The sequence below is a fragment of the Prionailurus viverrinus genome, chromosome A1 (genome assembly GCF_022837055.1).
Source record: "Prionailurus viverrinus isolate Anna chromosome A1, UM_Priviv_1.0, whole genome shotgun sequence".
NCBI lineage: Eukaryota > Metazoa > Chordata > Mammalia > Carnivora > Felidae > Prionailurus > Prionailurus viverrinus.
Window position 1 is genome coordinate 21,766,546 of NC_062561.1, and position 17,322 is coordinate 21,783,867.

The 17,322-nt window shown below is 38.0% G+C and overlaps 1 protein-coding gene across 1 annotated transcript in view; it reads left to right on the forward strand.

Annotated features, from left to right (window-relative positions):
- The window catches only part of KPNA3 (karyopherin subunit alpha 3), a 101,226-nt gene extending 90,231 nt beyond the window's left edge, over window positions 1-10,995 (forward strand). Inside the window, exons 11-17 of the mRNA XM_047866786.1 lie at window positions 349-480; window positions 1,716-1,844; window positions 4,167-4,271; window positions 4,368-4,439; window positions 4,591-4,753; window positions 6,599-6,693; window positions 8,433-10,995. Of these exons, the coding sequence (XP_047722742.1) occupies window positions 349-480; window positions 1,716-1,844; window positions 4,167-4,271; window positions 4,368-4,439; window positions 4,591-4,753; window positions 6,599-6,693; window positions 8,433-8,531 (795 nt within the window). The 3' untranslated portion in view covers window positions 8,532-10,995. The remainder of the gene's footprint in view (window positions 1-348; window positions 481-1,715; window positions 1,845-4,166; window positions 4,272-4,367; window positions 4,440-4,590; window positions 4,754-6,598; window positions 6,694-8,432) is intronic.
- Window positions 10,996-17,322: the final 6,327 nt, after the last annotated feature.

The window sequence follows — 17,322 nt, forward strand, 5'->3', positions numbered from 1 at the left end:
TCTTGTTCTGTATATAAAGTGTTTCCTTGTGATTATTAGGTACTCAGTTTGCAGGGCAGAGAGAACAACTTTTCTACTTGTTTTTAAATTCATTTATCTGATATATAAATGGATAAGTTGGGGTAGAAGTTGTCTCACACTTCCATGTCTCATTTTTGTAAAGAGTGATTGATCTGAGGTAGGCATTGAGAGAGTACTCTGCTGCTTAGTAGATTTATCAAGTAAGCAGATACTTTTGCCACCAAGCTAAAACATAGTTTAATTACTTTTTACGTTACCACCTCTGAGTTATGTATTTTAAGCATTCAAAAAAATAACTGAATTGTAATTCTTTTTTACTTCCTGTAGATTCTCGTAGATACTGTTTGGGCTCTGTCATACCTGACAGATGGAGGTAATGAGCAGATACAGATGGTTATTGATTCAGGGGTTGTGCCATTTCTTGTGCCCCTTTTGAGCCACCAGGAAGTGAAAGTCCAAGTAAGTATTTAAAAATTTTTTCTAACTTGTTTAAAATTTTGTTTGCTATAACCTGTTAACTTGAACAACCAGGGTTCAGTTCGGTCCATATGTACATATCTTCCATATTTCTCCTCTGTTTTACTGAACCTGATTTTGTTGGTTTCCAAATCTTTATCTCACCCATATTCTTCACAGTTTCAGACTCCTAGAACCCAGTTGTCCTTGAGCCCTTAGACGTCTCCTCTGAGAACTCCTTTAAAGCATTCTATTGCCATTTTAACCAGACAAAAAGTGTACCGTCTTCTTCCACAAACCTGCTCCTCTTTATATATCTCCTTTCAGTGGACCACATGGTCCAAGCTTCAAACCTTGATTCCTCCTTTCTTTTCCCCTCCATTACAAAGTTCTGTTAATTCTTATTATATAGCTTATGAATCTGTCTACTCCTTAAGTATCCTGAGCCACTGATTTAGTTCAAGACTCATTTTTTTTTTTCTGTCCAAATAATTAGAACAGCATCCTAACTGCATTTTTTTTCCTCTCTCATTTCTCCTTACTTTAGTTAGGTGTGGGTGGCTGATAGATGTTTATTCCACTTCTACCAAAGTGACTTTCTAGATGGAAATGTGTGCCCATTCCAGGCCTTTATTAAAATATTTCTGTGCTACTCATTTAGTAATAGATTAGAAATAGCTGCTGTTAAAATGAACCTTTACCTGTTAATTTTTCTTTTTTTTTAATTTTTTGAAAAATTTTTTCGATAGTTTTTCACACATTTTTCTGTAGTTCCATAGTTCTGTAGTTCCATTTTTTATGACTGTTGTTTAAAATTCAAAATTGCCTCGGGGCGCCTGGGTGGCGCAGTCGGTTAAGCGTCCGACTTCAGCCAGGTCACGATCTCGTGGTCCGTGAGTTCGAGCCCCGCGTCGGGCTCTGGGCTGATGGCTCAGAGCCTGGAACCTGCTTCCGATTCTGTGTCTCCCTCTCTCTCTGCCCCTCCCCCGTTCATGCTCTGTCTCTCTCTGTCCCAAAAAATAAATAAATGTTGAAAAAAAAAATTAAAAAAAAATAAAAATAAAAAAATAAAATTCAAAATTGCCTCTCAGTTCTACATAGTACTTTGCCTAAGAATACAGTAAGTGCTAATCATTCACCCCTTGCATTTTTACGTTTTCTCAGGATTATGAAAACTTATAGAGTCAGTTTCCTCATAAACAAATAAATGTATAGAAAGTATTTTATCCCCACCCCAGACAGCAGCACTCAGAGCAGTTGGCAACATAGTGACTGGCACCGATGAGCAGACCCAGGTTGTTCTCAACTGTGATGTCCTGTCACACTTCCCCAATCTCTTATCACACCCCAAAGAGAAGATAAATAAGGTAAGGCACATAATAGCCTCATTGGTGCATTTCTTTCTGTCTGTATAAACTGTCCCCTTGTTTTCTGTTGCTATTTGTTTGATCATAATTTTCTTCATAAAGCACTGTAGTTATGATGAGAATTATTTCAGATCACCTCTGCAGTTTATTTTGTTACAAGTGTTATTTTGTTATAACCAGTGTTTTTATTTAAATAAATTGGGCAGTAGCAAGGATCGGTAAATTAGTAGCCATGAAGTGAGAATCCATACAAAATCTCTCGCTGGATGGCTGGTATCTTTTATAAACAGATCATAATTTAATCTCCCTATGAAATTAGATTGGACCAAAAGATGCAGTGCCTAAATTGAAGGATCAAAAAAGTCTTTTTTAAAATTTCAACTTTAGATACAAACTTATTATTAATTGTTAAATATACTTAAGTACTTCAGTCTCTTTGTATCTGCCTTATTTCACATTGCATACAATTTTTAAGGTTCATCCATGTTGGAGCATGTGTCAGAACTTCATTTCTTTTTATAGCTGAATAAATATTCCATAGTACATATATACCACATTTTGTTTATCCAGTCATTTGTTGGTGGACACTTGGAGTTTTTCTACTGGTGGCTGTTGTGAATAATGTTGCAGTGAACATCGGCATGCAGATGTCTATTTGAGTCCCAGCTTTCAGTTCCTTTGGGCATATATCTAGGAGTAGAACTGCCCAGTCATATGGTAATTCCGTGTTTAGCTGTTTGAGGAGCTGCCAAATTGTTTTCCATAGTGGCTGTACCACTTTACGTTCCCACAAGCACTGTATGAGGGTTCCAGTTCCTTTTTTAAAATTATTATAGCCACTCTAGTAGGTGTGAAATGATGTCTCATGGATTTGATTCGCATTTAGTTTAATGTAGTTTTATCTGCCTGAAATGCCACCATTCCCCAAACCAGCAGAACTGACCATTTCTTCTGTGTCATAGCTGTATTTATATAGTTGCTCAACTATAATTTGACTGTTGGATTGTTACAGAAAAGTATGTTGTCGAAAAAGTGCATTTTAGGAATGCATTTGCTCCAATGAAGGGAAAGAAACCAGAGTCTTTTAGCCTCTGGGCCAGTTATTTTTACTGTAGAAATTTCAATAATTTGGGATTTTTATAGCTAAATGTATTCCATAATTGGAAACAGAGCTGAGAAGTGAGGAAGCTGGACAGAAGTGGGTGTAGAGAAGTTCTGGCATGTGATCAATATGCTCTGAGTGAAGGTATCATGGGGGACAAAGGGTTCACATAGATGTTTACTCAGCCTCAGCAGCCATTTAGTCTCCTTAGAAGTTTTTCACCTTGAGCATTTGTGTTACTTGGACTTGGGATCATCATGGGACCCTCAAGGTAGAATCAAACTTGGGTTTATTCCCTCAGCATATTAGTTTAAAATGTTTCAAACCTACAAGAAATTTGTAAGAATGGTAGAGTGAACACTGACTTACCAGTTGTTAACCTCTTCCCACAATTGGGCAAAATAAATTTACAGTTAACTTTTTTCACTGTAAAAGAGGAAGAAGAGACAGCACTTGACACTAAAATTACAGCAGACCTGCGTGTTTGTGACTTGTAAATCCTTAAAGGTTACAGCAAAATTTGTTATATAGACCCATCCCAGACTAATTGGACACTTAATTTCTAAATATATCTTGCAAGTAAATATTTTTACAGGAAAGCAATTCTCCTTTCTTAGAAGTAGTTTTAACAAACTTTTAGGAAATTGAGTCTCTTATTTATTTATTTATATCATTATCTTTTAGAGGGAGCTTAAGCACCAAAAAATGTAAGCTGCATGAGTAAAGATTTTTTTGTCTCTTTTGTTCACTGCCATATTACCATTGTCTACAGTAGTGCCTAGGGACATCTGGGTGGCTTGATTAAGGATCTGACTCTTGATTTTGGTTCAAGTTATGATCTCACAGTTTGTATGATCAAGCCCCGTGTTGGGCTGTGTGCTGACAGCACGGAGCCTGCTTGGGATTCTCACTCTCTCTCAAAGTAAATAAATAAACATTAAAAAATAAATAAAATAAAGTAGTTCCTGGGTGATGTAGGCATATATTTTATTGGGTGGATCATTGCAAGGTTAGTGGGCCCACATGTGATGGATGGAAGTTTCCTTATAACGTGTTTAAAATGAGACATTCTGTGTCATCTCATTGCTTTTTAGATGCATTTCCCTAATGCAACTCAAGTGATTTTGTTATAGTTTATGTAAACTACATAAAAATAAAAATATAAATGCATTAAAATTAATCTTTCAAACAAAGGTACCCTGTATTTTGTTCAATTATAGGAAGCAGTGTGGTTCCTTTCCAACATAACAGCAGGCAACCAGCAACAAGTTCAAGCTGTAATAGACGCCGGGTTAATTCCTATGATTATTCATCAGCTTGCTAAGGTCAGTCATATTGTGAGTTTATCGTGTACATTAACATATTATAACCAAGATTTTTTAATAAAGAATTCATACAATCATTTCTTTTTTAACCTTCAGGGAGACTTTGGAACACAAAAAGAAGCTGCCTGGGCAATTAGCAACTTAACGATAAGTGGCAGAAAAGATCAGGTAAGTTTGGAAAAACTGTTAGGATTGTTATTATCGGAAAGTACACTACTCTTTTATGTGTAGGAGCTGCTGGTTGTTCATAAGCCCTGTAGTGTGTTCTTTTTGGGTAAAAGATAATTATATAAATAAACATTTTTCTCTTGTTGCCTAGGTTGAGTACCTTGTACAGCAGAATGTAATACCACCATTCTGTAATTTACTGTCTGTAAAAGATTCTCAAGTTGTTCAGGTGGTTCTAGATGGTCTGAAAAACATTCTGATCATGGCTGGTGATGAAGCAAGCACAATAGCTGAAATAATAGAAGAATGTGGAGGTAAGAGTGCATTGAAGAAAAATAGTTGAGCAGTGGAATGCTGAAAGATCAGTTCCTTTCAAGGCAACTAAGTAGAAAGAAAACTGTCAGGAAACACTGCTCCATCATCAAAGTATGCTGCTGTCCTGTATTCACCAGTTAGCATTACATGAGGGTTTTCCAGCAGGCATCAGTCCGTACTTGGGGAAAACTGGTTGTGAAGGTCATTCTGTGACCTTCCTAGAGGGTCACATTGCTTTTTAGGTGACATGAACACTCCTCTTGAAGTCACAGTGTGCGAGAGCAAAAGCTTGGGAACTGCTATGATAGAGAAAGTTATAAGCTTTATTTAATCCAGAATTTCTTAGAATCCTTGACAGTGAAACACTTTCTTCACATTATACCTGATACGTGATTCTATAGACCTTACTTTGTGAAATACTATTCCATGTTGTTGGAAAGGTTAATGATTTTGGAGTCATCTAGGTATTTTATTTCAGTCTTGTGATTGCTAGAGCTGTCTGCTGAAGTTATTACCACAGAAGTTACTTTGAAATTTTAATAAAAAAACTTATTTGAAATATTAAATATTTCTCTGATAATGATATATGAGGCATATTTTAAGGATACCTGTTCAATATGTACCAAGTTGCCCAAACCTTCATTTATTCTATTGTCATGTTTTATTTTGTATATTTTATTGACTATTATGTACAGTTATATTACCCCTTTCATTTTTTTTTTTTAAGAGAAAGTAAATGTAGTCACATCATAAAATATTCAGACTGGAAGTATCTTCTTAATAACAAGAAGAAATTATCCTAGAGATGTTAAGTTTTGTCTATGGCCATGGAAGTAGATCTTCATACTCTTAATTCACTGCTCATTCTGGTTTTAAGATATTTTGAGATAATTTGAAATTAGCATTGTAGTCTAATTCAGAACTTACCCCAGAAAGTTTGAGCTGCAGAATTGTTACTCTTCAGCTTTAATCAATATAGTTGCTTCGGTCTCTGGGAAGTATACTCACAATTAGGATACACGTTTACTTAGTATTTTATAATTTTGTAAAGAACTTTACATCCATTATCTGTGACACTTATATTCCCATTTTTCTGGTTTTTTATATTGCTGTTAAAAAGAAAAAAGATGCAACTATTTCAAAATAACCTAGCTAAAAAGATATTTCAAGGAAGAATATTGTTAAGGATTTAAATTTATAGACTTGTACATCTGATGCATGGAGTAAATATATTGGGAATGTAAATGAAGACATTCTACAGTTCTGAAAACTTATTTTTCAATTTCATTGTGGCTATAGGATATAAGCACCCTCTTTGTTTTTTTCTTCAAAGAAATTATTTCAAAATTTAAAGCTTTGTCTTCTATTTATATCAGTTAATCATGAAGTTTCTGAAAACATGTTTTTGTTGTTATATAAAAGTAATAGCATTTTGAAAACAAAAGGAAAGATAAAAATTACTATGAGATAGTATGATTCCACTACAGCAGCCTGGGGAGATCTCAGTTCAAGTTCTGTCACTAACTTGCCACTCAACCTAAAATAAACCCCTTTACATCTCTATAGCTTCCTCATCTGTCAAATGGAGTATTTAGGTGTTTTTTAAACTGTCTGCCTCAGATACCAGATAACCCTTGGGGTCAAGGGTTTCTAGAGAGGAAGAAATTAGTGGGATGCTGGTCCTCCAATCAGAGCAGCTCAGAGTTTTATCTGTGTTTTAGACAAACTGTCATTTTCAGGGTGTGGTGGGAGGGTGTTGTGAGTTCTTTAGGATTTTCCATGACTAGAATGAACACAGTTTTTATTCATGTCCACTTGATTATTTGATTTTTTGTTTTTATCAGGTTTGGAGAAAATCGAAGTTTTACAGCAACATGAAAATGAAGACATATATAAATTAGCATTTGAAATCATAGATCAATATTTCTCTGGTGATGATGTAAGTATCCATTAAAGTATGGTATGCCTACATGTACATTAAAACCTACACATACTGTTAAGTTCACTGAGAATTTTTTTATCATTAATATGACAAGTATATACTGTATTTGGTTGTTTTTTTTGTTGTTTATTTTTGAGAGAGAGAGAATGTGAGCACATGCGCAAACTGAGGAGGGGCAGAGACAGGCAGAGAGAGAGTGGGACACAGAGAATCCCAAGCAGGCTCTGCACCATCCGATGCGCAGAGCCCAGTGCAGGGCTTGAACTGATGAACCGTGAGATCATGACCTGAGCTGAAATCACGAGTTGGTTGCTCAACCGACCGAGCCACCCAGACACCCCTCTTTCTATCAGATACTTTTGAGGTGGCATTTTCCACTTATTTTTAATAATCTAAATTTTAAAAAATTAATGATTGTTTTCCATCAATCAGTTTCTTTTATTTTTTTCTTTTTTTTTTTTTTTTAAGTTTTTTTATTTTGAGAGAGCAGGGGAGGGGGAGAGAAAGAGAATCCCAACGGACCTTAGTCTCGCAAATTTGTGAGACCATGACCTGAACCAAAATCGAGAGTTGGATGCTTAACCTACTGAGCCACCCAGGCACCCCTCAATCAGTTTTTTTAAATACTATGTTTGAAACTTCATTATAAGGTAAAAAATGTATAAACAGTTCTCTGAGGGGCACCTGGCTGGCTTAGTTGGTGTAAAGCATGTGACTCTTGATCTTGGGCTTAGGAGTTTGAGCCCCACATTGGGCATAGAGATTACTTCAAAATAAATAAATAAACAAACAAACAAACAAAAACCCACTTTTTGTTATATTTGTAATCTGTTAAATGGGAAAAAAATAGTACAGTTGACTCTTGAACAAGGGTTTGAACCACATGGGTCCACTTATATGCAGATTTTTTTCAATACAGTATAGTACTATAAATGTATTTTCTCTTCCTTATGATTTTCTTAGTAACATTTTCATTTCTCTAGCCTACTTCATTGTAATAATAAGTATATAATACGTATGACATACAAAATATGTGCTAATCAACTGTTTATGTAATTGGTAAGGCTTCCAGTCAATGGTAAGTTATTAGTAAAGTTTTTGGGAGTCAGAAGTTGTACTCAGATTTTTGACTCTGCAGGGGGTGGGGGATTGGTGCCCCTAGCTCGTGTTGTTCAAGGGTCAACTGCAGTTACAGAAATGATGTGTGTTCAAGGGCACCTGGGTAGCTCAGTCAGTTGGGCGGCCAACTCTTGATTTTGGCTCAGGTCATGATCTCATGGTTCGTGAGTTCAAGCCCCGCATCAAGCTCTGTGCTGACAGTGCGGAGCCTGCCTGGGATTCTTTCTCTTCCCTCTCTGCCCCTCCCCAGCTCATCCACACACGTGATCTCTCTCTCAAAATAAACATCACAAAATGAAAGAAAGTACGTGTGTTCAAATAGGTAAAATAAATCTACAGATACAGAAACTTAATAATGGGGCAGGGACAGGGGAGGGGGTTAAAAAAAATAAAAAAGAAAAGAACTTAAAACAATTTTGAAATGTGTGTTCAGTTTAATTAAATTGTTAAGTTTCTTAATGTTACTGATTTACTTAAATATTTTAATTTATCGATTAAAACATCATATAGAACGATTACAACATCCGTACAGAATTCTCTCATAAGAAGTAAGTTCTGCTTATACCATAACATGTAGTATCTTAACAAAGGCCTTTTTTTTGTTTTGCTTTTTATAGATTGATGAAGATCCTAGCCTGATTCCTGAAGCAACACAAGGAGGTACTTACAATTTTGACCCAACAGCCAACCTTCAAACAAAAGAATTTAATTTTTAAGTTCAGTTGAGTGCAGCATCTTCCCCAATTCAATACGAAGCACCACCAGATGGCTACCAAATGACAAGAAGAAGAACAACAACAAAAGGCTCCAAAACACACATGCCTCTTCGTTTTGATGCTTCTAAAAGCAAGCCATGTCTCAGTCACTTTGCAGTTGCCAAAAGTTACTATCACATGGACTGTAAATGCATATGCATGATTTCCTAAACTGTTTTAGAATTCTCCTTAACAATCTCGACTACCCTATTTTTCCCTGTTCCCTGGTGCCACACGCTGACAACTGCAGTTCCAGTTTAGAATATTCCATAGTGGTGGCATGTCAGCTGCCCACTTGATACTCCTTTGGAAAATGGTGCGCTGTGGATCAAGACACTTCGGTATGATGCATATACACGTTGGAAGACTTTAAAGAGGTGCAGTCTGATCTGAGCCTCCATCATTGTCCTCCACAAACATATTTTCATATTCTTTATGTGGAAGAATAGATTTTAAAGTACAAGCCAAATGATTTTCATTGGTGGAACTGACACACAAAAAAAGGAACTTAAAAAAAGAAACTTGGTTATTGATTAAACAGTTAAGTTTTAAAAAACTGTGCTTCATCTACCAGTAATTGATGTGTTTATTATCTGCCTCAGAAGCCAGGGTTGGAGGAAGAACTTTAGCTATGGATGGTAATGCTTTCGCCATTATACCTAATTTTTGAGAACAGCAAGCCCTATTTGACCACTCACTTCAGCCTGTGTGTTCCTGCTGTTTTGAAGTAATCAAATGCTGTGCATGGTATTTTACCTGAGCTGCAACCTGTTACGGACTTGAACTTCTGTTTAAGTTGAAAGCAAGAGTCCCTGACTACAAAGAAAAAACAAATAAAAAACAACAACAAAAAGCAAAGGTCTAATGTACCGATTGGTGATGTTTAAAAAAAAAAAAAAAAAAAATCTTGCTTTCAGCTTTCAGGAGTTAATATTTTTTGTTTTAAATTGATAATTGGATATGGTTGATTTATATTGGGTTTAAACTGTGGAGCCTTCATGTTTACTGTAATTTAGTCTTAAAATATTTTTTACTTAGTAACCAGTGCTTTTGATAATGTGGTTGGCAACAAACCAGCAACTATTTAGAAGTGTTATACAACTTCATTCTTTGAGTATTGGGAAAGTTAATTCAGATCCTACTCTAAAAGCATATTCACATATTAAAAGATTCAGTCAAGGATCTGTGTAGAGGAATAATCTGCAGTTATTTGACATAAACCTGATTTGCAGTGATCTTGAAGCAAAATCTGGTATTACTATGTAAAGTCATTGCTTTTGGTAAATTGTCATCTGACCCAGTTATTAATGAAAGAATATGGATTTGAACATGTTTAAACTGAATGATTTGTGCTGTCACAGAAATGGTTTTGTTGCTATTGTTTACTGGGTATAATTTCCCAATGCGTTGATGTGAAGGGATAGAAAATCTAAACTAACGTAGTTATCCGATGGGGGTGTATTTACTGTGATGAAGATGAGACCGATGCCATCAGAGCTTTGTGAATCAGCTGGGGTGTTTTCACTGATAAACAACACATAGCAGGTGTGCATTCATTACAAATACATGTATCTGCCAAGGTGGAGCCACTTTAAAGAGTGAGTTTTGTCTTGTATCCAAAATGGATACAAGCGTATGTTTAAACTGCAAGATTTTTACTTGCTAGAGAATCTGTTTTAATATAGTGGTTTGGCCTCTGATTATTTATAGGTTTTATAAATTTTAGAATCAATTTCTCTTTAAGGTGGCTCAGATTTTTCAACTCTTGTGCACATAAAATTGAGTTGAAGTTCATTGTGCCTTTTTTTCTTTATCCAAATTTTGAGTTAAAGCTTCATATGGTAACTGCATCCTGTTCAGACACTGTAGTCTAAATTTTTGAAACTGTGTGGTGTTCACTAAAAGTAGGAATAACAAAGTCAAAGCCAATTAAGGTCACAAACTTCGGTGAAACCCTTAAAGTCCAAATCTTCTTGATATTGTGAATTGTACCCCTCCTGGTTTAGTTTCTTCTGGACTCTCCATCCTACTTACTGACAGTTACCTTTTAAATTTTGCACACATTGAGATTAAATCAGGCCTCTACTGTGCCGATTCCGATTTCCTCTTGTGTTTTAAGTGCAAACTAACATAAGTGAACATTAGCATCAAGTAGTGCAGACATATGTATGCATTTGCTTGATTCAATTTGTTGTGACCTTATCAGTTTGGAATTGGAATTGCACCATTTCTTAGACAAAGGAAACTAAGTATATTGCTGCACTTTTAAGTTTTCAGAACAGTGTTGAAAATCGCATTGTTTTTATTTTTTTTAAACTCAGTTAAAAAAGACTAAAACGTTCTTTCAAAAGAGGCATCTAAATGTGTTCCTAATTTTGTATATGGGCTTAGGTTTTGTAACCAATAAAAAAAAGCTGCTATCAAATCCGATAAAACATTGAAGAACTTATTTCTAAAAGTTTCTTAATTTCCTAGTTTTGTTTTCTGCGTGGTTAAATTTAAATTTGGAACTATTTTTCAAACATCAACCACAGTGGAGGCAAATCATGAATTACTCTTTCGTTGTATTTTAATATCTCTCTTCCACTCTAACAAACTAGGACAATAGCAGTGCTCGATTTAAGAGTATTTTATGACAAATAAGAAATACCTAAATCTTGATTAATTTCCAGAGCTTCCACACGGTACAGCAGGACAGGTGGCTTAAAACAACAGAAACCTATGGTTGCACGGTTTCGGAGGCCGGAAGTCGGAAATCAAGCTGCCGGGTGCGACGCGCTGTGTCTGTGGGCTCTTGGGAGGCCCCTCTTTGTCTCTTCCCGGCTTCTGGTGTCCCCGGCAGTGCTTGGCGTCCCTCGAGCCTCTGCTTTCATCATCGTCCTGTGGCATTCTCTGCGCATACCTCAGGTTCAAATACCATGACTTAGAAAGGCCTGGTGAGAAAATGGTGTGCTTGTGACTCTCATGAAACCACAACGACAAAATCACACTTTATGGCCTGTCTAATCCTTGAAAACAAGTAACTGTGGAAGATAGTAATTGAAGTAAACTGGAAAATTTTAACCTGTGAGATCAAGGTGGTGGCTCTAAGTGAAATCTTGGATTAATTAAAAGAACAAAAGAGCAACCGAACTTTTGAGTATACAAATATTTTTACTTTAGTATAATGCCACTTCAAATTATTTTTGAAAGAAGTCAGTGTATAAGTAAATAAATGTGATAGTACTTCTATGTAACCGTGCCAAGATTTCCTTCAGAACAGTTGTCCTTTTTCGGGGATTCATTATTTAATTATTGCAAGTGAAAATTCATGAACGTCAGTTGTCTTACAGTGATGGTTCTGAATTTTTGTTGACTCTAGTTGTACTGGGGGATCTTAATCTATTCGGAGAAAGGAAATATAATTTCTGTACATTAGGCTGTAAGTCTTAAGGTCTATAACCCAGCGAGTGCTCTGTAACCCACCACTCGTATGTCTAGAGGAACTCTTTGTATACATTTTGTACTTCGTTACATAGCTAAAAATCCGTGGTAGAATGATTCTCAAAAACGTCTGTATCGCAATAGGGGTGTATGTGTTTATCTACCTAGATGTATATAGATGGCGCTCAGTACTATACTGAAAGGAAGTGTTTGGGAAAAGGGACGTGAGAATGTAGCCTGTTCACCTCCTTAGCCTCCTTATTTGCCCATGAAACCCCTCACTCACTCACTTTGACCTAAATTAGGGTTTCTCAGACCCTGCAGTATTGACATCGTAGGTTGGCTAATGCTCTATTGGGGGCTGTCCTGTGCGTTACAGGATGTTGACTAGCATGTTTAGGCTCTACCCACTAAGTACCTCTATACTACCCAGTCATGACAACCAAAAGTGCCTCCAGGAATGGCCGCATGTTCCCTGGGGGCCAAATTTGCCCAGGTGCAAACCACTGCTCTGAATTAATTTCTGTAGAGAACTTCCCCACTCAAGGGAGACAGCCTAAAGCATGCCTTTTTGTTGTATAAACAGTCCTAGACTTTGCTCAGGTGTGTCAGATGGGGAGACAAATACATGCCTTTTCTTCATTCTCCATTTTAGGAGAGATCAGAGTCAGCACTGTCACCCATCTGTAGGAACTCCTGGTAATACTAAGCCCCATCTGTTGCAAAGGACTTAGGAGAGAAATGGGAAGATGGAGGAACTACTAACCTTGAATTTATCCTGTGGCTAAAAAAACAAGGTGTGTGAAATAAGCAAATGTGTTGATAGCCCACAGTTTTCTCAACACTGCTCTGTAGCAGTGTTTTTCAGACATTTTTAGTTGAGATAGTTTAAGTCCTCTAGGAAAGCTGAGGTTGGACCAGAAAATCACAGCATACATAATTCTGAAAAGCATTTCTTTGAAGCATTGTGAGAGACTGGCCCCATCAGGAAGCTTACAAGTTTATTAAAAATGATCAAAGCAGCGGAACTATCGGTGAGTCATGCTACGAAGGATGTATTCCCTGCAGGGAACTTCTACAACATCCCTCTTCCATACCCTAACAAAACTGCTATCTACCTTCTCGAGTAAATCTCTTTTCTCAAACTCTGGTGCCCAAATAAATGTGGCCTTCTGCCAGGTAATGTGTGATTGCACAGGACAAACAAGGCGTATCTTCACGGGACAGCAGTTTTACTTGATGATAAGTAGAGCAGTTTTATGGTAATACAAGCCTAAGCGTTACAGAGTAAAGGACACATTTTGCATAACGTTTTAAAGATGAAATCAGATTTTTGAGGCAGGCCATTTTATGGAAACTTTCCGTCAAGAGCAGGAATCGGAGAGTTGGAGAAGCAACGATGAAACACTAAGTGAGCCTGTTCTACCCTGTCGAGTAGCATTACTTGTTACCAACTGTTTTCTTAATACTGAGCCAAAGGCACCTCTCGTAAATGACCATCTTTATAAATAAACTTTGTTATTCCTAGTTAGCAGAAGAGGCAGCTCTGCTCTCAACAGTTGCCTTCCTCAACCTGAACACCCCATGCATTTCAAGCAACAGCTTACAGAGCCACTCTGGGAACTGGTTCCTGTCACATGGTGCATCCCAAAGACCCCAATAATACAGTGTGATGTGACTAGTTTGTGGGTACAGTGGAATAGGAACATTCCATTATCTGGACACTTTATTCTAAATTTTTTTGAGTTTATTTTGAGAGAGAGAGAGCACAAGCAGAAGAGCAGAGAGAAGGAGAGACAGAATCCCAAGCAGGGTCCGCACCCTTAGCACAGAGCTGAGGCGGGGCTTGAACTCACAAACCGCAAGATCATGACCTGAGCTGAACTCAAGAGTCCGACGCTCAACTGACAGAGACACCCAGGTGCCCCTGGATACTTAATTCTATTATTGTGGAGATATTCTCTATTTTGCCAGCTTCATCATAATTAGACATCATCAAGTAACAGCCTCAGCTCCCCTTGTCATCAGCTCTCTTTGACTCAGTAGGTTGGCATTTATACTTCCAAACCTAAATATAAGAATTTATAAGTGCTGGGGCACCTGGGTGGCTCATTCAGTTAAGTGTCCAACTCTTGATTTCAACTCAGGTCATGATCTCACAGTCGTGAGATCGAGCCCCACGTTGGGCTCTGCACTGACAGCACAGAGCCTGCTTAGGTTTCTCTCTCTCCCCCTCTGCACCCCCACCTGCTCATGCTCTTTCTCTCTCTCAAAATAAGTAAACTTTAAAAAAATGTGTAAGTGCCATATTTCCAATTTCAGCCCAGTTTTTCCTCATCAGACTGTATTTATATGTGTCCTTTCAATGTCTTCAGGCATATAGGAAGCACCATGGCGAGTTAAAGGGAGTGAAAGAAAGCAGGTATAACTAGAACAAAAATAAGGATGGGGAGCAGGATTACTAGGGGCATGGGAGAGGCTAAAGAGATAGGTAGGGGCCAGTCCCCACAGCTGATAAGTCATTATAAGAGAAATGGGAAATCACTACTCATTATCGTTATTATTACACATTATCATTACAGAGTGATGACAGAAGAATCGTGTGTAATAATCATTGCCTAGTAAGGTAAGGACAGGAAACGTACTCGGGGTTAGTGATGTGTAGAGGTCACATTAGTGAGTGTGAAGCACTGAGGCAAGAGAGGCTCAACAACTTGGTCCATGAACTGGATGGGATCAAGAGATACTCAGCAGCTAAAATAGACAGGAGTTGGTGATGCCTTAGATCTGGAGTTTGGGGAGCAGGAAGTGTCAAGGATGATTTCTAGATTTCTGAGTTGCAATAACTGATGAGTGGAAGTTAACACAAGATAGGGAACACTCAGACATAGCGAACAGAGGGTGATGAGTTCAGTTTGGGTTATGTGGAGACATCTAAATGACTGTCAAGTAGGGCAATTGGAAATACTGGTCTGGAGCTTAGAGGAGAGAGCTAAGCTAGAGATTTGAACCCTCTGCCTGTTTGGGTGGTTATTAGTGCAGGGGGTGAGGATGAGACTGCCTGGGTCCAGCATTTGGAGGGAAAACAGGGCTCAGGGCAGTGCTGTGGAGTTAATGGGCATGTAGTGGAGGATGAGCTTGCAAAAGGAACAGAAGGTATGGATAGGGAGGTAAAAAGAAAATGCTGTGTGTTTCCTCAGAAAACGGAGGGAAAAGAGATTCTGGTGCCCACTGATGCTGTTGAGAAGTCACGTAAAGCAAGGACAGGAAATGTCCTTTGGGTTAGTGATAAGGGAGGTCACCAGTCACCTTAGAGCTGGATCACTGAGGCAATGAGGGTGGAAACTAGGAAGGACTGAGGAGTGGAGACACAGTATGGAGACATTGATCAGGTTTTTATTTTGCTCTGAAGGGGAGGCCAGGGTCACTGAAGGATGAGTGGGGAAATTGGTAGGGGAAATCCAATTGAGAAAGTTGCTGAGTATACATGAGAAGAGTGATCGTCAGTTTTCTAAGTTACAAGAGAGAATCCAAAGCATAGGTGACAGGATGGACCATACTCTCTTCTTCAGTCAGCAATTACTTCATTGAGCAGCTATTATATCCCAGACTCTGACAGGTGCCAGGGATACCTGCAGTCAACAAGCCAGACACAGTCCCTGGCCGTGTGGAGCTTATACTTGAGTGGCAAGAGACTAGCAATAAGTGTGTAAATAAATTAGATAATTTATCTGGTGTTAGCTGCTATATGAAATATTATACAAGGAATGACTAGGGGAGAAAGGTGCTCAGTGCCAGAAATCATTTTTAAATTGTGGTAAAATACACACAACATAAAATTTACCATCTTAACCATTTTTTTGAGAAAGAGAGACAGAGTCTGAGTGGGGGAGGGGCAGAGACAGAGGGAGACTCAGAATCTGAAGCAGCCTCCAGGCTCTGAACCGTCAGCACAGAGCCCCATGCGGGGCTGGAACCCACAAACCACGAGATCGTGACCTGAGCCCAAGTCGGATGTTTGACTGACTGAGCCACCCAGGTGCCCCTACCATCTTAACCATTTTCAAGTGTACAGTTCAGCAGTGTTAAGTATATTCACGTCTTTGTGCAACCATACTCCACAACTTTTTCATCTTGCAAAACTGAACTCTAACCATTAAACAACTCCCCTTTTTCATTCTCTCCCAAGCCTCTGGCAACTTCTATTTTCTGTATCTAGGAATATGACTACTTTAGATACCAGATATAAATGACATCATAACACTAGTCCTGTTTTTGTGACTGACATCTCACTGAGCATAATGTCCTCTTTGAAAACAAGAATAATTTTTTAGCATAAGTACCCTAGTGATACTTTAAGTATTTAAACATTCTTTTTTTTTTTTTTTTAATCTGAAACTCAAGTTTATCTGGTCATCTGTATTTTATCTGGCTATCCAAAAGTGAAAAGACAGGGTTGGTCAACAGGAGTTACAGTCTTTTTAAACTCTGACACCTTTCTCCAGTGCTAAGTCTCTAAGTAACAGAGGCCTAAGGAAGGGAGAGGGGAGAAGGTTAAAAGCAAACAAGATGCTAGCAAAAGCAGAGAGAAAAGGTTAATGTGATCAGGACAAAGTGGCACTTCATTAGAGGAGGGCTATAATTGCCTTCTAAGAAGTCAGCGTGCAGGGTCAGAACACAAAGGCCTCAGATGCAGTCATGGGTTCTGGCTTCTGCTATCACTGAGAGTCCTTAGACAAGTTACTTTGTATGAGGCTGTTTTCCTATTTGTTAACTAGGAAAACATTGACCTCCTAGGATTGTAGTGACGTTAGATAAGATAATGTTAAAAGAATCTAGTGTCAAGCCAATATGACCTATTGCTCTTCTGCCCCATACTTTTGCTGCTAAAGCTTCTGCACAGTGAAGGAAAAAATCAGCAAAACTAAAAGGCAACCGATGGAATGGGAGAAGATATTTGCAAATGACATATCAGATAAAGGGTTAGTATCCAAAATCTATGGAGAACTTATCAAACTCAACACCCAAATAACAAATAATCCAGTGAAGAAATGGGCAAAAGGCATGAATAGGCACTTTTCCAAAGAAGAAATCCAGATGGCCAACCAACCCATGAAAAAATGCTCAACATCACTCATCATCAGGGAAATACAAATCAAAACCACGAGATACCACCTCACACCTGTCAGAATGGCTAACATTAACAACTCAGGCAACAGCAGATGTTGGCAAAGATGCAGAGAAAGAGGATCTCTTTTGCACTGTTGGTGGGAATGCAAGCTGATGCAGCCACTCTGGAAAACAGTATGGAGGTTCCTCAAAAAATTAA